The sequence below is a fragment of the Cherax quadricarinatus genome, chromosome 10 (genome assembly GCF_038502225.1).
Source record: "Cherax quadricarinatus isolate ZL_2023a chromosome 10, ASM3850222v1, whole genome shotgun sequence".
Classification (NCBI taxonomy): domain Eukaryota; kingdom Metazoa; phylum Arthropoda; class Malacostraca; order Decapoda; family Parastacidae; genus Cherax; species Cherax quadricarinatus.
The window spans coordinates 31,144,246-31,165,423 of NC_091301.1; the positions used below are offsets into that span (position 1 = coordinate 31,144,246).

General features: G+C 40.6%; 1 protein-coding gene across 2 annotated transcripts in view; it reads left to right on the top strand.

The window, feature by feature from the left end:
• Positions 1-21,178, top strand: part of LOC128705682 (prolyl endopeptidase FAP) — a 593,907-nt gene that overhangs the window by 550,792 nt on the left and 21,937 nt on the right. The window contains exons 15-18 of one of the 2 annotated variants that reach the window (XM_070083750.1): positions 9,343-9,513; positions 10,692-10,849; positions 13,479-13,684; positions 17,401-17,645. In XM_070083750.1, the coding sequence (XP_069939851.1) occupies positions 9,343-9,513; positions 10,692-10,849; positions 13,479-13,684; positions 17,401-17,532 (667 nt within the window). In that variant the 3' untranslated portion in view covers positions 17,533-17,645. Of the gene's footprint in view, positions 1-9,342; positions 9,514-10,691; positions 10,850-13,478; positions 13,685-17,400; positions 17,646-21,178 lie in introns of those variants that run through there. The other variant, XM_070083751.1, reaches the window with a different exon arrangement.

The following is a 21,178-nucleotide window of genomic DNA, read 5'->3' on the forward strand; positions in this document are numbered from 1 at the left end:
ATATAATTTAGGACTTGGTTGACTTTGTCCCACCTTATGCTTTTGTTGTTGTTATTGAATTTGGTGAAGGTTCCCTCGAGCTGCTTTGGGGATTAGTGTGGACGGTTACAAAGCCATGGCTTGCTTTTGCAGTGTTCTAAAAATTGAGGTTGTAGAGTTGAAGGAGGAAGTCTTGCTTATCCAAGAGGAAATTAGGAGGCTGGAGGTTCACCTCAATGGGGTTGGGAGCGAGTGTGAGGTGGCTGATATGGTGGAGGGGATTGAGGCTACCAACAGCGAGGTGCAGTCCAGCACCTACTACAAGTGGCAAGTGGTTCCCAGTAATGGGAAGAGCATCAAGATAGGAAAGTTAAAAGAGAAGATTTGAAGGTAGGAAATCGCTTCTCTGTTCTTCAGGATGAGTGTACTTCAGTGGCCAGTGAAGGTAAAGGTACTACTTCCCCTGCAAATGGAGGTAAGCGCATACTTGTGGTTGGTGACTCACAGGTACGATATATGGACCGTGCCTTCTGTAATAGGAATAAGAAAGTAAGAGATAGAGTGTGCTTCCCAGGAGCTGGTGTTAGTGACATAGTCGACAGGTTGGATAATACCATGTCAGGTAATGGGAAGAAGCCTATTATCTGTCTCAGTGCTGGTGGAAATGATATTGGGAAGGGTAGGAGAGAAGAGCTGCTAGATAAGTACAGGTCAGCTATAGATTTAATTAAGTCTAAAGGAGGGAGTCCCAATTATATGTAGCATCTTGCCTAGAAGGGGAGTGGGCAATGAATGGTTGTCTAGGGCAATTGGAGTAAATTGCTGGCTAGGCAGATACTGCAAGGAACTTGCAATCCCATTCATTGACAACTGGAACAACTTTTATGGCAAACATGATATGTATGCAAGGGATGGGGTACATCTTTCTGGGGCTGGGGTGGTAGCTCTTGCAAACTCAATCGAGAGGGCCATTGCTGAAATGCCTAGGATTTTAAACTGATAGAAGATAGAGGTATGGGTGTGTGTGGGAAACAGTCAGGTTGCAACACTAGGGTTGTAAACAGGAAATGTATAAAAGACATTCAGCATGAAGTTATAAATAAAGACAACAGATCATGTCAGCAAACAAAGGGAGACAGCAGAGGGCAGCAAGGGACTAACTCCCTTAAGGTCTATTATACAAATAGTAGGAGTGTAAGAAATAAGATAGATGAGCTAAGATTAATTGCAAGTTTAGGAAACATAGATATCATTGCTATAACGGAGACCTGGCTCAATCTGAAAGATAGAGAGATGCCTTCTGAATGTCACATACAAGGCTATAAATTATTCCACACTGACAGGGCCAACAGGAAGGGTGGTGGAGTAGCGATGTACGTCAGAGACAATTTAAAGTGTTGTGTTAGACAAGATATAAAATTAGAAGCGTCAGCCACTGAATCTGTTGGGTTACAGCTTCTCGAGGGCCGTGAAAAACTAATTTTGGGTGTGATTTACAGGGCCCCAAATCTTGATAGGGAGTGCGGTAAACTTCTTTGGGATGAAATTCGTAAGGCCGCTACATATGGAAATGTTGTGATAATGGGAGATTTCAACTATAGACAGATTGACTGGAGCAATTTGACAGGAAATTTAGAATCAAGTGACTTTCTTGATACGATTCAGGATTGTTTTTTAAAGCAGTTTGTGACAGAGCCAACTAGAGGAAATAACCTGCTTGACTTGGTTCTTGCCAGCAGGGAAACGCTAATTAATAATCTTGAGGTTAATGATGAGCTCGGGGAAAGTGATCACAAATCACTCAGTTTTAATATATCATGGAATTCCCTTAATAATGGCAATAAAGTCTCTGTCCCTGACTACCGCTTGGCTGATTTCATAAGACTGAAAAATTGCTTGGGTGGGCTGAACTGGAATGACCTGACTAAGGGTCAGGTAGGTGGTGATGGTTGCCGATATGACGTTTTCCAGAGCATAGTTCTAGCTGCTCAGACAACTTATGTTCCAAATAAGGAAATCAAATCAAGCAAAAATGATCCTAAATTGATGAACAATAGATTAAAACATCTCATTGGTCAAAAGAGAGGCATATATAGGCAAATCAAAAGAGGAGAGGTGCAATTAAGAAATCATTATATTCAGTTAAAGAGAGAAATAAAAAAGGGAATAAGAAAAGCAAAAAGAGATTATGAGGTTAAAGTTGCAAGAGAATCGAAGACTAACCCAAAAGGATTCTTTCAGGTATACAGAAGTAAGATCAGGGACAAGATAGGCCCACTCAAAAGTTCCTCGGGTCAGCTCACTGACAGTGATAAGGAAATATGTAGAATTTTTAACACATACTTCCTCTCAGTTTTTACTCAGGAAGATACTAGCGATATTCCAGAAATAATAAATTATGTAGAACAGGATGATAAACTGTGCACGATTAGGGTCACAAGTGACATGGTTCTTAGGCAAATTGATAAATTAAAACAACAAATCCCCAGGCCCTGATGAACTGTATGCAAGGGTTCTGAAGGAATGTAAAGAGGAACTTAGCAAACCTCTGGCTAATCTTTTCAATATATCACTACAGACTGGCATGGTGCCAGATAAGTGGAAAATGGCAAATGTGATACCTATTTACAAAGCAGGTGACAGGTCCTTAGCTTCGAACTATAGACCAGTAAGCCTAACTTCCATTGTGGGAAAATTTATGGAATCAATAATTGCCGAGGCAGTTCGTAGCCACCTTGAAAAGCACAAATTAATCAACGAATCTCAGCATGGTTTTACAAAAGGGCGTTCCTGCCTTACGAATTTATTAACTTTTTTCACTAAGGTATTTGAGGAGATAGATCATGGTAATGAATATAATACTGTGTATATGGACTTCAGTAAGGCTTTTGACAGGGTCCCACATCAGAGACTATTGAGGAAAATTAATGCACATGGAATAGGAGGAGAATTTTTTTCCTGGATATAGGCATCGTTGACAAATAGGCAGCAGAGAGTTTGCATAAATGGGGAGAAATCAGAGTGGGGAAGCGTCACGAGCGGTGTTCCACAGGGGTCAGTGTTCGGCCCCCTGTTGTTCACAATCTACATAAACGACATTGATGAGGGCATAAAGAGCGACATCGGCAAGTTTGCCGATAACACCAAAATAGGCTGTCGAATTCATTCTGACGTGGACATTAGAGCACTCCAGGAAGATTTGAATAGACTGATGCAGTGGTCGGAGAAGTGGCAGATGCAGTTCAATATAGACAAATGCAAAGTTCTAAATGTTGGACAGGAAAATAACCATGTAACATATAAACTAAATAATGTCGATCTTAATATTACGGATTTTGAAAAAGATTTAGGAGTTCTGGTTAGTAGTAATCTGAAACCAAGACAACAGTGCATAAGTGTTCGCAATAAAGCTAACAGAATCCTTGGCTTCATATCAAGAAGCATAAATAATAGGAGTCCTCAGGTTGTTCTTTAACTCTATATATCCTTGGTTAGACCTCATTTAGATTATGCTGCACAGTTTTGGTCACCGTATTATAGAATGGATATAAATGCTCTGGAAAACATACAAAGGAGGATGACAAAGTTGATCCCAAGTATCAGAAATCTTCCCTATGAGGATAGACTGAGGTCCCTGAATCTGCACACTCTAGAAAGGCGTAGAATTAGGGGGGATATGATTGAGGTGTATAAATGGAAGACAGGAATAAATAAAGGGATGTAAATAGCGTGCTGAAAATATGTAGCCTAGACAGGACTCGCAGCAATGGTTTTAAGTTGGAAAAATTCAGATTCAGGAAGGATATAGGAAAGCACTGGTTTGGTAATAGAGTTGTGAATGAGTGGAACAAACTCCCGAGTACAGTTATTGAGGCTAAAACGTTGTGTAGTTTTAAAAATAGGTTAGATAAATATATGAGTGGGTTTGGGTGGGTGTGAGTTGGACCTGACTAGCTTGTGCTACAGTTTTCGTGTTCCTTCCTTAAGTGAATGTGACCTGACCTGACTAGGTTGGGGCATTGGCTTAAGCCGGTAGGAGACTTGGACCTGCCTTGCATGGGCCAGTGGGCGTGCTGCAGTGTTCCTTCTTTCTTATGTTCTTATGTAACTGATCACATTTTGTCGGTCCGGGACCCCGCACATACATGTCTGGACCTCTATTATGTTGTGATCTGAGTATATTGTTTTTGATATGGTGATATTTTGTATCAGATCATCATTGTTAGTGAAGATGAGGTCCAGTGTTATCTTCAATCTTGTTGGCTCTATTATTTCTTGCATCCACGAAGACGAGACGTTTTAAGTCAGAGTCCAGATACAAGTGCTGTTACAACTCCAGTGTTGTTATGGGACGTTTAATGATACAAGAGGAACTCATGCGTCATTAAACTCGGCGTCAGTCAGGTAATTCTCCCGATAACTGACCATCCGTGGCAGACGACACAGGATGATGTATTCCTGCTGGCAGTCGAATGTGGACTATCCTCACTCTCCTGACTTTCCTTCATTAAACCTTAAAGCGTTTATTCACTAATTTAATTTCAGTTTGTCTGACGTCGATTCTTAATATTGTATGTTCATATTCACTAAGTAGTTAGCCATTCTTTTAATTCAGTGTTCTGTATAGTTATTCATTATTTTAACATGTAACAGTTTAAATTATTTTAGTTATTAAAAAAATCTACAAATCCTGGATTTTATATTGATCACTTAGTTAATTTCGTGTTGGCTGCCTATTGATGATTTAGGCAGCATGACATGTGAGGCGTCTCACGTACACACCATCCTAGTGCGTTGTTATCATGGAATAAGTGTGTTAGTTCGTTAATTAGTTATCTCACATTATTTAGTCTGGTAAAATTAATATTTTCCACTAATAATATCCTCCTTACTGGCTACTATAAATACCTTAATTACCACCTTAATTATCCTGACAGGCGATGGGTCTTATTTTTGAGATCGCAGTTCTCTTACTCAGTTTCTGTAGATTTTATACATATTTTACGTATAAAAACGTGAGACGTGTATCAGTAATACTGTGAAAACTTCGGCCATTTGGCCAAGTACATTCTCTTTCATAAGAACATAAGAAAGGAGGAACACTGCAGCAGGCCTGTTGGCCCATACTAGGCAGGTCCTTTACAATTCATCCCACTAACAAACATTTGACCAACCCAATTTTCAATGCTACCCAAGAAATAAGCTCTGATGTGCAAGTCCCACTCAAATCCAACCCCTCCCATTCATGTACTTATCCAACCTAAATTTGAAACTACCCAAAGTCCTAGCCTCAATAACCCAACTAGGTAGACTGTTCCACTCATCAACTACCCTATTTCCAAACTAATACTTTCCTATGTCCTTTCTAAATCTAAACTTATCTAATTTAAATCCATTACTGCGGGTTCTCTCTTGGAGAGATATCCTCAAGATCTTGTTAATATCCCCTTTATTAATACCTATCTTCCACTTATACACTTCGATCAGGTCTCCCCTCATTCTTCGTCTAACAAGTGAATGTAACTTAAGAGTCTTCAATCTTTCTTCATAAGGAAGATTTCTAATGCTATGTATTAATTTAGTCATCCTACGCTGAATGTTTTCTAACGAATTTATGTCCATTCTGTAATATGGAGACCAGAATTGAGCTGCATAATCTAGGTGAGGCCTTACTAATGATGTATAAAGCTGCAGTATGACCTCTGGACTTCTGTTGCTTACACTTCTTGATATAAATCCCAGTAATCTATTTGCCTTATTACGTACGCTTAGGCATTGCTGTCTTGGTTTAAGGTTGCTGCTTACCATAACCCCCAAGTCCTTTTCGCAATCTGTATGGCTAAGTTCTACATTATTTAACTTATAAGTGCTAGGGTTATGGACACTTCCGAGCTTCAGAACCTTGCATTTATCTACATTGAACTGCATCTGCCACTTTTCTGACCAAGAGTAGAGTTTGTCTAAATCCTCCTGAAGTTCCCTAACATCTACGTTTGAATCAATTATCCTACCTATCTTCGTGTCATCGGCGAATTTGCTCATATCACTAGTAATTCCTTCATCAAGATCATTGATATATATTATAAACAACAACGGGCCCAAGACTGATCCCTGTGGAACGCCACTTGTTACTGATCCCCACTCGGATTTAACCCCATTTATGGACACTCTCTGCTTCCTGTCTGTGAGCCATGATTCGATCCACGAGAGCACTCTTCCCCCAATGCCATGAGCTGCTACTTTCTTCAACAGTCTTTGGTGCGGAACTCTATCAAATGCCTTACTAAAATCTAAGTAAATAATATCAAATTCTTTATCGTGGTCAACAGCCTCAAAAGCTTTACTGAAAAAAGTTAATAAATTAGTTAGACAAGACCGGCCTCTTGTGAACCCATGCTGAGTATCATTAATCAAGCTATGCTTATCGAGATGGCTTCTTATAATTTGAGCTATAATTGACTCTAGTAATTTGCCTACAATTGAGGTCAGGCTTATTGGGCGGTAATTTGACGGTAACGACTTGTCCCCTGTTTTAAAAATAGGAATTACATTAGCCATCTTCCACATATCAGACACTACACCTGTTTGAAGAGATAAATTAAAAATATTAGTTAATGGTTCACAGACTTCCATTTTGCATTCCTTTAGAACCCTTGAAAAAACCTCATCAGGACCCGGTGACTTATTTTGCTTCAGTCGGTCTATCTGCTTCACAACCATTTCACTAGTGACTATGATGTTACATAATTTATCTTCTTCTGGCCCACTATAAAAATTAATTACCGGAACACTACTAGTGTCTTCCTGAGTAAAAACCGAGAGAAAATAATTATTTAAAATCGAGCACATTTCATTCTCTTTGTCAGTAAGATGCCCATAGTTATTTTTAAGGGGACCTATCTTATCTCTGACTTTTGTTCTATATACCTGGAAAAAACTTTTTGGGTTAGTTTTAGAATCCCTAGCAACTTTAATTTCATAGTCCCTTTTAGCTTTTCTTATCCCCTTTTTAATGTCCCTCTTAGTGTCAATATACTGATTCATAAGATGACCCTCGCCTCTTTTGATACGCCTATAAATTCCTTTCTTATGCCCTAGTAGATATTTCAGCCTATTATTCATCCATTTTGGGTCATTTCTATTTGATCTAATTTCTTTATAAGGGATAAATGTTCTTTGAGCAGCATGTATTGTGTTCAGAAAACTGTCATATTGATAGCTCTCTTCGTTACCCCAGTCAACAGATGATAAGTGTTCTCTAAGCCCATCGTAATCTGCTAAGCGAAAATCTGGGACTGTTACTGAGTTATCCCTACTATCATACTTCCATTCAATTCTAAATGTAATTGATTTGTGGTCGCTAGCACCCAGTTCTTCTGAAACTTCTAAATTATTAACAAGGGATTCATTGTTTGCCAGAACTAAGTCAAGCAGGTTATTACCCCTTGTAGGTTCTGTCACAAACTGCTTCAGAAAACAATCCTGAACTACTTCTAAGAAGTCGTATGATTCTAAATTCCCAGTCAAGAACTTCCAATCAATATGACTAAAGTTAAAGTCTCCTAGAATTACTACATTATCGTGCCTTGTGGCCCTAACAATTTCCTCCCATAGTAGTCTTCCCTGGTCCCTATCTAAATTTGGGGGACGGTATATCACACCTAAAGTTAATTTTTCATGCCCCTCTGAAAATTCTATCCAAACAGACTCTGTATGTGTTACTTCAGACTTAATACCCGTTTTAATGCAACAGTTCAAGCGATCTCGGACATACAATGCCACCCCACCCCCCTTCCCGATACTTCTATCTACTTGGAACAATTTGAAACCCTGAATGTGACATTCTGCAGGCATGTCCCGACTTTTTGAATTAAACCACGTCTCGGTAATGGCAAATACATCTATGTTACCTGCACTAGCAACTAGTCTCAACTCGTCCATCTTATTCCTAGCACTGCGACTATTTGTGTAATATATACTTAAGGACCCTCCTTTCTCTTTATCATTCCTGCTCCTTTCTGTTATTCCACTAAACCTATTACTGTCCTTGTCAATTAGTGCCACTGGCCTTCCGATATCCACCTCATTTTGCCTATTACTAGTTCTCCTAGTACTCATATTACTACCCTGAGACTTCACAGTTTTCCCGCAGAAACCCATACCACTAACTATTCCTAGTTTAAAGACCTAACAGCTCCCTCCACTGCGTTGGCCAGTGCTCCCACCCCACACCTAGACAAGTGAACCCCATCCCTGGCATACATGTCATTTCTGCCATAGAAGAGGTCCCAGTTGTCAATGAATGTTACCGCATTTTCCTTACAGTATTTGTCCAACCAGCAATTGACACCAATTGCTCTGGACAACCATTCATTTCCAACTCCTCTCCTTGGCAAAATGCCACATATGACAGGTTTCCCACCCTTCTTCCTAATTATCTCTATTGCTGACCTATACCTGCTAATCAGGTCCTCACTCCTACGTCTGCCAACATCGTTGCCTCCAGCACTGAGACAGATAATAGGATTGCTCCCATTACCTCTCATGATGTCATCCAGACGGCTAACAATATCCTTCATCCCAGCCCCAGGAAAACACACTCTCTGCCTCCTACTCCTATCCTTCAAACAGAATGCCCTATCCATGTACCTAATCTGACTATCCCCAACAACAACAATGTTTTTACCTTCCTTGGCGTCGTCCGTAGTGATGCTCCGAGTAGTCGACTCAAATTCGCCAGGTAGCATTACACCACTTGTAGAATTCGTCATGACGTTCTCGATGGTCTTCGTTAGGGTTTCTTGTCGGAGTTTGTTGGTTTGAACCTTCAGCATTGTGAAATAATAATAATAATAATAATAATAATAATAATAATAATATCTTTATTTACTACAAGTACATGTACAAGGTATACAGTCCTAGCTGACATCAGTGACATACTACTATATAGAAAGCCGCTTGTTATACTCAGCATTTCGGGCAAATTAGGTCAGTGTCCCAGGATGCGACCCACACCAGTCGACTAACACCCAGGTACCCATTTTACTGGTGTAAAGAAACACCCCCAGTGTTTCTACTCTGGCTGGAAATCGAACCCAGGCCCTCGCCGTGTGAAGCGAAAGCGTTAGCCACCAGGCCATATATATTAGAACAGTGAGACTATACAGTGCAGGAAAAAACAAAAACTTAAAAGGGATTATAGAAGAGGAGAGAAAAAACGAAATGGTAAACACAGATAAATATAATATCAACCTTCCACTATATCATCATTTACAAACAGACCGGGCCGCGGGGGCGTTGACCCCCGGAACTCTCTCCAGGTAAACTCCAGGTTTTCTTTGATTTGTGTGTATGTTTGTACAGGATCGGACCAGGGGAGCAGAATGTGGAGGAGCGACTGTGGCACCTCGGGTGGAAGGAGTACCTGTCGTCAGGTCACCAGGTAGTACACGCCAAGGTGGAGCTGTGGGGCGGCGACCCCTCCACCAGAGCCTCCACACACACCCTGGCAAAGTACCAGTCCAGAGTTATACAGTGAGTTGCTTCTCAACACTAAAGCTCTTCAAGAGCACCTAAGTTCCCTCATCTTCTAATAACATGTTCATTTTTCCACCATAATCTACCTTGTCCATAATTACTATCGCATTTGTTTTGTCTCTTTCGTAAAGTCCAAGATCTTTCCTTAATTCGTGGTATAATTTTACTTAGAGAACGATTGTGTTGTGGAGGTCTGAGCTCAGACCTCCACAACATAATTGTCCTCAAAGATTCGTTAAGTTATACCATGAATTAAGTAAAGATCCTGGACTTTACGAAAGAGACAAAACAAATGCGATAGTAATTATGGACAAGGTAGATTATGGTGGAAAAGTGAACATGTTATTAGAAGATGAGGGAACTTATGTGCTCTTGAAGTTCCACTTGATCAGTTCCAGACATTGCATTGTATGGAACTGATTTTGCTCACACGGTATGGGAGGCTCGATCCTTCGTCTTCTAGTAGCGACTCGGTCTCTGGTGAGCCAGGCTGTACACACTATTTTCAAGATAAACTAGAAAGAGAAGGTTGTGATTAAACGATTTAGAAAACCGAGAAATTGATGAGACACTTGTGTAACATTTGGGTATCCTTAGTCTAAAAACGTTTGCCATACAGTGGCTTCTTCAGTCCGATGCAGAGAAAGGTGGAAGATGTGTAGGAGTTGGAGGTAATCAGTCCCTGAGCCTGGAGTCAATATGTTCAAGAACATAATGGGAAGACTGTAGAACTATGTACAAAAGAAAAGCACCGTAGCGTGGTGCTCCTCACCAACTCCGAGGCTCAGACACTCATTATATCCTCTTGATTTTTTTTACTCTCTTCCCATTATGTTCTTGAATTTGTGTTGATAAAGCCACTGGATGGCGAAACGTCTGCAAAGAAAGAAACTCAGATGTTGCACGTGTGTCTAATTCATCAATTTTACGAATGCTTGTATTGCATTGTTGTATTGCTGACCAAGTTTACATTACATGTTAAGTTTCAAGAGGAGAATTAAAATTGTGTGTTGATAATAATATGTATTTATCTACAGTTGATAATTAGACCAATATTAGTAACTTTCCTAGATGATGCTAAAAATTTTGCAACTATATATATTTCCTCATGAACATTTAGAAAATACTGAAAATTATATTTCAGTTAGTGTTAGCATGGCATGTTTGTTTTACAGGAAGATGCTGAGTCAGTTCACCTTCCTGGACAGAGTGAACGTTGGTGTGTGGGGTTGGGGTTCTGGAGCCTCACTAGCCCTGGATGCTGCTGCCCTGGCCCCTGACTTGCTGAAGTGTGTAGCTGCAGTCAACCCAGTGGTCGACTGGCGTGCCCATGGTCAGTGAAATATTCACCCAGACCTGTGTACAAGTAGGATACAATGTGAATTGTTATTGTTTTAAGTGGGGTGATACCCAGCATGATACAGTACTCCAGTAGTTGCTTAGCCAGCGAGTAGGTCATCATATGACCAAGAACAGCTTCAGGAGATATTTCACCTGACGAAGAAAATACTACCACGGAGCAGTCAGCTTCGTCCAGACGCAGTACAGAATTATCATACTGTATATATATATATATATATATATATATATATATATATATATATATATATATATATATATATATATATATATATATGTCGTGCCGAATAGACAGAACTTGCGATCTTGGCTTAAATAGCAACGCTCATCTTGCCATATAGGACAAGTGAAAATTTGTGTATGCAATAATTTCGCCAAAGCCATTCTGAACCTAACGAAAAAAATATATTTCACTGTGGTTGTTTAGTATTAAATTATTGTAAACAAATCTAAAATATATTTAGTTGGGTTAGGCTAAAATAAATTGTTCTTGTTATAATAAGGTTAGGTAAGTTTTCTAAGATTCTTTTGGAGCAAAATTAAAATTTTTTACATTAACATTAATGAAAAAAATATATCTTTAAACGTATAAGAGAAAATTTTAGAAAAGACTTAATTTTAAATGAGCTCTTGCTAATTGACCAGTTTTACATATTCGGCACGACATATATATATATATATATATATATATATATATATATATATATATATATATATATATATATATATATATATATATATATATATATATATATTACATTGGAGAGCCTTAACTGATCGTTATATATTCTTTTATGAAAAAAATACTATTGTGAAAATAGTAAATAAAACTTGAGCACTTTCATGTGCTTACACATCTTCAGAGGATGTGTGTAAGTACATGAAAGCGTTCAGGTTTTAATTCCTATTTTCACTTTGGTATCTTTTTCATATTCGCAATCACGCTTTTTATTGTGATTTCTTCCATATAATTTTATATGCATCAAAATTTTTTTCTAATATTAACAGATTGTACATATTATCCGCACCTGCCTCTTCCTAGGACAGTGCCTCCATCAATATGAATTTTGTTAATTTTTTTTAACAAGTCGGCCGTCTCCCACCAAGGCAGGGTGACCAAAAAAGAAAGAAAATCCCCAAAAAGAAAATGCTTTCATCATTCAACACTTTCACCTCACTCACACATAATCACTGTTTTTGCAGAGGTGCTCAGATACAACAGTTTAGAAACATTTATAAAGATACACAACATATCCCTCCAAACTGCCAATATCCCAAACCCCTCCTTTAGAGTGCAGGCATTGTACTTCCCATTTCCAGGACTCAAGTCTGGCTATTTAAAAATAACCGGTTTCCTTGAATCCCTTCACTAAATGTTACCCTGCTCACATTCCAACAGCACGTCAGGTCCCAAATACCATTCGGCTCCATTCACTCCTATCTAACACGCTCATGCACGCCTGCTGGAAGTCCAAGCCCCTCGCCCACAAAACCTCCTTTACCCCCTCCCTCCAACCTTTTCGAGGACGACCCCTACCCCGCCTTCCTTCCCCTACAGATTTATATGCTCTCCATGTCATTCTACTTTGATCCATTCTCTCTAAATGACAAAACCACCTCAACAACCCCTCTTCTGCCCTCTGACTAATACTTTTATTAACTCCACACCTTCTCCTAATTTCCACACTCCGAATTTTCTGCATAATATTTACACCACACATTGCCCTTAGACAGGACATCTCCACTGCCTCCAACCGTCTCCTCGCTGCTGCATTTACCACCCAAGCTTCACATCCATATAAGAGTGTTGGTACTACTATACTTTCATATATTCCCTTCTTTGCCTCTATAGATAACGTTTTTTGTCTCCACATATACCTCAACGCACCACTCGCCTTTTTCCTTCATCAATTCTATGATTAACCTCATCCTTCATAAATCCATCCGCTGACACGTCAATTCCCAAATATCTGAAAACATTCACTTCTTCCATACTCCTCCTCTCTAATTTGATATCCAATTTTTCTTTATCTAAATCATTTGATAACCTCATCACCTTACTCTTTTCTATGTTCACTTTCAACTTTCTACCTTTACACACACTCCCAAACTCGTCCACTAACCTTTGCAATTTTTCTTTAGAATCTCCCATAAGCACAGTATCATCAGCAAAAAGTAACTGTGTCATTTCCCATTTTGAATTTGATTCCCCATAATTTAATCCCACCCCTCTCCCGAACACCCTAGCATTTACTTCTTTTACAACCCCATCTTTAAATATATTAAACAACCATGGTGACATTACACATCCCTGTCTAAGACCTACTTTTACCGGGAAGTATTCTCCCTCTCTTCTACATACCCTAACCTGAGCCTCACTATCCTCATAAAAACTCTTTACAGCATTTAGTAACTTACTACCTATTCCATATACTTTGTTAAATATACGATAAAATATTTTCCGTTCTTCTGTAAACTAACAGTGTTAACATTACAGTAACTAATAGTAGGCTGTTAGACCTAGAATGTATAAATTGTTGTAACTAATCTAAAATGGAAATGCATATTTCGAGTTATACCCTGCTAACACCTTCCTGCAATAGGTTCGTTCTGGGCAGAGCGTCAGCTGGGGTCAGCTGAGAGTGAGGGGTCGGGGCGTCGTTATGAGGACAGTGACCTGACCCGTCTGGCACCTCATCTAGGTGCCAACCGCGTCCTGCTGGCCCATGGCACCCGGGATCCAGCCGCGCACCACGCCTTTCTCATGGCACACGCCCTCATCTCCCAGGAGTCCTACTTCACTCATGTGGTAGGTTACGTCTGCTACATACACTCTCCCACATCAACACATCCACATCACACATCCGACAAAAATACAAGTACCAACGTTTCTTTCTACGTAAAACTGTATCAAGTCATGATGAAGCTGTATACAGAACGTAACTCATGTCCTCTTACTATACGACAGGCGGAGATCACCCAAACTATATAATCTTGTATTGCAGCCTTAACCTGTAAGATCACAAACCGCAGATACATCTTCTTATAGCAGAAGTATATTTTTCTTACTTATTCCAGTTGAAGATACCATGTGACGTCGAGTAATGACACTGGTTCTAAGTCTTTGTTAGTAGTGTTGTAAGACGACCTTGCTAGCCAGTTAATTCCTCCCAAGATGTAGCTAACCAGTGTTGGGCAGGATGTGTCTAGTATTTTAGGAATATTTACAGCGCTTCGAATTTAAGAAAGGATTCATATTTATTTGATGCTGTTGTAATGTGAAGCGAGTCTTATGCAGTGACGGAGCGGGTGTTGTGTAGTGACGTAGCATTAGGACCTGACAGCAGCGCTTGACGTACTTAATATTGTCTTTTAGGTTAGATGTGTAATATAGTTTAATTTAGTGCAGGTGAATGCTGTGACTTGGCTGATCTCGCATCATCGTTGATACGATGGATCACATCAACGAACTCAATTAAAAACTACAAAGAAAGGACATTTATGACAAAAAATTACTTCTTGTATGTGGTCAGGCAGAAAATAAGGTGTCACCTCACATTTCAACTTTACTGATTATAACGAGCACCTGTAATGTGATTCATTGATTTTGTAGCCATTTCCAAAATTAAAAAATTATGCTTAATGAGCTTTTGAATTATTAGAGTCAAATAAATGTGACTAGACATTTTTTTTAATGAAAACTAGATCAAGTTAGGTAAAATTCATCAGAAAACAGGACAAGTGGTTCCTGACGAGGGTCTTAGTTTATGATGGCCCGCTACTGCAGCTTTTGGTCATCTGACCGAAGCCTTCAGATGGCTTACTCGTCCGTCACTTTAAAAATTGATATTTTTTATGATGAAAGTAGACAAGTCAAAGCTTAGATGTGCTACGAGTGATGGACAACTTGCAGCAGTAATCTGCACTGTAAGAAAATGAGGCAACACAGGACTTTAATACTGAAAGTACTGCTTGCATTTTCATCAATATTTCCAATGTATAAATAGAAAACATGAATTTAAGCTATTATTAAATATTTAAATTTTTACATGCATAAAGTGTGTGGCACGCGAAGCTTCTGTAAGCTGGTGATGCGGCACAACAGTCATGATGAGTGACCACTTCTGCTGTGACCGCAAGAAGCGCACACATGTCATAAGTAAGATACTTGTGGAACACCTTGTTAACCAAACCTTCGCCTGCGCGTCGCACTTTTCCAGTCGAATATAGAGGTGACTCTTATACTGGAAACAACGGAAGACGTGGAGAGATAATTCTAATTAACCTTGATGGAAGGTGTTGATTTCCATAGCCTAGATAGAAAGTGTTCGACTCCCTTAGCCATGATCTATGTAGAGCAGATGCTTGAGGATAGTGACTTTCATACAGGTGCCTGGTGAGAGGTGCAACAGTTTAATGGACGTGACTGATTCACTTGTGTCGTCAATCAGACGGCAGGTTATAGTCCCCTCCCCCCCCCCTCCTCCGGGGTATTTTCCAGATTCTTTGGGTCATGAATCTGTTCGATCTCAAAGCAAGGCAAAACAAAATTCCAGGGTACTCCCCCCCCTTCCATGAAACCCTGTAGGCCTATGAAAATTGCATGCTCCCGTTGTGATACATATCGTAGTAACCAAATAAGATACAGTCATGAATGATTCATCATTTAATGTTTCAATGTGTGAGGAATCACAGTAAGACTGAGTTAGAAATCATGGAGGGGTCGATTCTAGGCTCCCTATTTGTAGATGAATAGTTCAGAGAACCGACACGTTGATAAATTAGACACACGTGCAAATCTTGGGTATCTATTCAAGATTAATGGACTGACCACATCGACTCAAGGTTGAGGGACTGATTTCCTCATTCTCCTCCTGTTTTTCAAGATTCTTCTTTGTATAGACTGATGAAGCCACTGTGTGGCGAAACGTTTCCTCAGTAAAGATTCCCAAGATTTGCACATGTGTCTAATTTATCAGGCCCCCTATTTATTACAAAACAAGTATAACTTCGGAATTACAGCTCCTGGCACCCCGGCTCATCTTGCCATTCTTGTGACTTGTTTCTTAGGTTGAACTCGAAGGCAGAAAATACTGCAATCTGTCCTTTCGGAAATTCTACCCGCACTTCTTGTGCCATCTGGCTTTTTGCTTAATGAAGACGTCAGTGGAGCATAAGTCATATGTCAGTCTTTCTACAAGAATTTCCCCAGCAGCTTGGCATGATAGTAAGTCAGTGAGAAAGGCTTCATAAGCCTTAATTAATGTCCTCCTTATGATCTACTGAGAGCTGGACAAAGAATCACATTAAATACTTGAAGTTACAGTGGTACAACAGTACTCTCACAGTACATCAGTATAGGAAATACGGACCTACAAACTAAATGTAATCAAATTATACTAAAGTTAACATAACCTAACAAACAAACCAAATCAAGTCTAAGTAATAACATTGTTAACGTAGTGAGCGTGAATACATAGAGTAAACCTGAGTTGTGATGCAGACTGCGTGTTAACCAGCCGTTGGTCTGCACAACACCTGAAGCAACTCCCCAGAGACTGGCTAGAGTTGACTGTGTTTATATTAGTTGCCTCGGGTGTTCTCTTCGCCTTCCATCAAGTGTATGTTATTTTATAAATTATCTAAAGAGTCCCCCTCCCCACCATCCCCACCCCATCCCTTCCTCCCCACTATCCTCACACTCCCCTCCTCCCCACCATCCTCACACTCCCCTACTCCCCACCATCCTCACACTCCCCTCCTCCCCACCATCCTCACACTCCCCTCCTCCCCACTATCCTCACACTCCCCTCCTCCCCACTATCCTCACACTCCCCTCCTCCCCACCATCCTCACACTCCCCTCCTCCCCACCATCCTCACACTCCCCTCCTCCCCACCATCCTCACACAGTCGTCTGGGTCCACCAAGATAAATTATAATTTTGTAAATTATAATTGTCTTATTTTTTCAAATTAGTTGATTATTATACGTAAAGTTTGTTGTTTTTTTAAGCTGATTCATTTATTGAATAAAAACAAATACATTGCTTAACCTTTACAAATAAATAATTTATTAAAAATGTAAATGGTAAGTAGATATATCTTCTTATAATAAATAATAAATATTTAGGTAGTATTGTGAGTAGTGTGAGTCCCATCATCAGCTGTTATACTCACTTCTCTCTTCTTCTCATTTATTGCCTCATTAATATAATGTAGTGTATATTTCTATTCTTTATTTCTTCATCAATATAATCTAGTGTATTCTTGTATTCTTTATTTCAGTTCACTTTTCATTTGTTTTTACTGTTATATACTTTACTTATTTTTTGCATAGCTTTTCGACATTAAGTTTAAAATATTTTTAATTAACTTATATTTTCTTCGATATAAATAAATAAATAAATATAAGAGTTAATAACCCTGCAGTTAATGAATGTATTTACATAGTTATGGGAAGAGTACACAGTAGCAGAGGTCGCTCACCACACGCAAGTTTTACACTACCTTTTATACTCCTGTAGGTGTACGCTGACGTGACGTATCCACTCACCTCCGTCCGCCACCACTTCTATCATGTCCTCGAGCACTTCATGCTTCAGAAAAGTTGCCTCAACAGTCCACTTAAAAGGAAGTTTAGTCTCGGCTGGCTCTAATATCCGTAAATACACGAACATCCGTCATTTGTTGAGAATACGCCAGCGTTACTGTCTGTGGATTTTCAAAGATTCGTAAGATGGTTATCCCTCAGACTCTCGATGGGTACTAACATATATGTTTTGTTTTACCCCCACTGCGTTTTTTTTTTTAATTTCCAGCTTCGATAAATATTATAACATACGAATCTTTGATAATGCGTATCTGTGTTTGTCGTGTCTGGCATACCACAGAGACGAAGGTCGCCAGCAGTCTTTACTGTGTGACGAGATCACAAGTTTGATGTAGCACATAACACAAGTAGATGTGTCTGGGAAGGTCATCTTTCATTTTTACTAGGTTTAAAAATTATAATTGGCTTAGTATCAACAGATTTATGACATCAGTAGCTTACATTCCCTTGTAGACAGTCGATCCATATAACCATATGTGATATTAAGAATGATACGTGTCCTGTCTAGATTTATGTTCCTTGTCAGCTATTGTCTATTGTAACTACTGTTTTATTCTAGGATTCTCTTATATTGTTGTTGTGTTGTCGTGTGCAGTTTATATAGTCTATTATACCTGTGTTAGGTTTAAGACATATTTCAGGGTTCATACGTCAAAACTTGTCTATCTGTAATTAATTGCTGAGGGGATATTTTTTTCCCTAAAAAATTAGTTCATAAGTGTTTTGTTGACTTACTGGTCATGGTGTTTCACTATACTCTAAACTTACCCAAGAACATATTATACACTAGAGTCATTAACGCCCCAGTTCACCTACACTCTAACTTGGTCGTTGGAATCTGAGGTACATCTTTTGTTAGTTGCTTAACACTTGTCAAAGACACATGCTGATATACACTTGGCCTATGCTTCTTTGGTGTGTGTGTGTGTGTGTGTGTGTACTCACCTAGTTACTCACCTAGTTGAGGTTGCGGGGGTCGAGTCCGAGCTCCTGGCCCCGCCTCTTCACTGATCGCTACTAGGTCACTCTCCCCGAGCCGTGAGCTTTATCATACTTCTGCTTAAAGCTATGTATGGATCCTGCCTCCACTACATCGCTTCCCAAACTATTCCACTTACTGACTACTCTGTGGCTGAAGAAATACTTCCTAACATCCCTGTGATTCATCTGTGTCTTTAGCTTCCAACTGTGTCCCCTTGTTACTGTGTCCAAACTCTGGAACATCCTGTCTTTGTCCACCTTGTCAATTCCCCTCAGTATTTTGTATGTCGTTATCATGTCCCCCCTATCTCTCCTGTCCTCCAGTGTCGTCAGGTTGATTTCCCTTAACCTCTCCTCGTAGGACATACCTCTTAGCTCTGGGACTAGTCTTGTTGCAAACCTTTGCACTTTCTCTAGTTTCTTTACGTGCTTGGCTAGGTGTGGGTTCCAAACTGGTGCCGCATACTCCAATATGGGCCTAACGTATACGGTGTACAGGGTCCTGAACGATTCCTTATTAAGATGTCGGAATGCTGTTCTGAGGTTTGCTAGGCGCCCATATGCTGCAGCAGTTATTTGGTTGATGTGCGCTTCAGGAGATGTGCCTGGTGTTATACTCACCCCAAGATCTTTTTCCTTGAGTGAGGTTTGTAGTCTCTGACCCCCTAGACTGTACTCCGTCTGCGGCCTTCTTTGCCCTTCCCCAATCTTCATGACTTTGCACTTGGTGGGATTGAACTCCAGGAGCCAATTGCTGGACCAGGTCTGCAGCCTGTCCAGATCCCTTTGTAGTTCTGCCTGGTCTTCGATCGAGTGTATTCTTCTCATCAACTTCACGTCATCTGCAAACAGGGACACCTCAGAGTCTATTCCTTCCGTCATGTCGTTCACAAATACCAGAAACAGCACTGGTCCTAGGACTGACCCCTGCGGGACCCCGCTGGTCACAGGTGCCCACTCTGACACCTCGCCACGTACCATGACTCGCTGCTGTCTTCCTGACAAGTATTCCCTGATCCATTGTAGTGCCTTCCCTGTTATCCCTGCTTGGTCCTCCAGTTTTTGCACCAATCTCTTGTGGGGAACTGTGTCAAACGCCTTCTTGCAGTCCAAGAAAATGCAATCCACCCACCCCTCTCTCTCTTGTCTTACTGCTGTCACCATGTCATAGAACTCCAGTAGGTTTGTGACACAGGATTTCCCGTCCCTGAAACCATGCTGGCTGCTGTTGATGAGATCATTCCTTTCTAGGTGTTCCACCACTCTTCTCCTGATAATCTTCTCCATGATTTTGCATACTATACATGTCAGTGACACTGGTCTGTAGTTTAACGCTTCATGTCTGTCTCCTTTTTTAAAGATTGGGACTACATTTGCTGTCTTCCATGCCTCAGGCAATCTCCCTGTTTCGATAGATGTATTGAATATTGTTGTTAGGGGTACACATAGCGCCTCTGCTCCCTCTCTCAATACCCATGGGGAGATGTTATCTGGCCCCATTGCCTTTGAGGTATCTAGCTCACTCAGAAGCCTCTTCACTTCTTCCTCGGTTGTGTGCACTGTGTCCAGCACTTGGTGGTGTGCCCCACCTCTCCGTCTTTCTGGAGTCCCTTCTGTCTCCTCTGTGAACACTTCTTTGAATCTCTTGTTGAGTTCTTCACATACTTCACGGTCATTTCCTGTTGTCTCTCCTCCTTCCTTCCTTAGCCTGATTACCTGGTCCTTGACTGTTGTTTTCCTCCTGATGTGGCTGTACAACAGTTTCGGGTCAGATTTGGCTTTCGCTGCTATGTCATTTTCATATTGTCTTTGGGCCTCCCTTCTTATCTGTGCATATTCGTTTCTGGCTCTACGACTGTTCTCCTTATTCTCCTGGGTCCTTTGCCTTCTATATTTCTTCCATTCCCTAGCACACTTGGTTTTCGCCTCCCTGCACCTTTGGGTAAACCATGGGCTCATCCTGGCTTTTTCATTACTCCTGTTACCCTTGGGTACAAACCTCTCCTCAGCCTCCTTGCATTTTGTTGCTACATATTCCATCATCTCATTAACTGGCTTCCCTGCCAGTTCTCTGTCCCACTGAACCCCGTTCAGGTAGTTCCTCATTCCTGTGTAGTCCCCTTTCTTGTAGTTTGGCTTCATTCGTCCTGGCCTTCCTGCTTCTCCCTCCACTTGTAGCTCTACTGTGTATTCGAAGCTTAAAACCACATGGTCACTGGCCCCAAGGGGTCTTTCATATGTGATGTCCTCGATATCTGCACTACTGAAGGTGAATACTAAGTCCAGCCTTGCTGGTTCATCCTCTCCTCTCTCTCTTGTAGTGTCCCTTACGTGTTGGTACATGAAGTTCTCCAGTACCACCTCCATCATCTTAGCCCTCCATGTATCTTGGCCCCCATGTGGGTCCAAGTTCTCCCAATCGATCTCCTTGTGGTTAAAGTCACCCATGATCAGGAGCTTTGCACTGCATGCATGAGCTCTTCTGGCCACTCTAGCCAGTGTGTCAACCATCGCTCTATTGCTCTCGTCGTACTCTTGCCTTGGCCTCCTGCTGTTCTGTGGTGGGTTATACATCACTGCTATTACCACCTTGGGACCTCCAGAGTGAAGTGTTTCCACTATGTAATCACTTTCTTCTCCGCTATCTCCTCTCTCCAGCTCATCAAAATTCCAGCGATTTTTGATCAGCAACGCCACTCCTCCACCCCCCC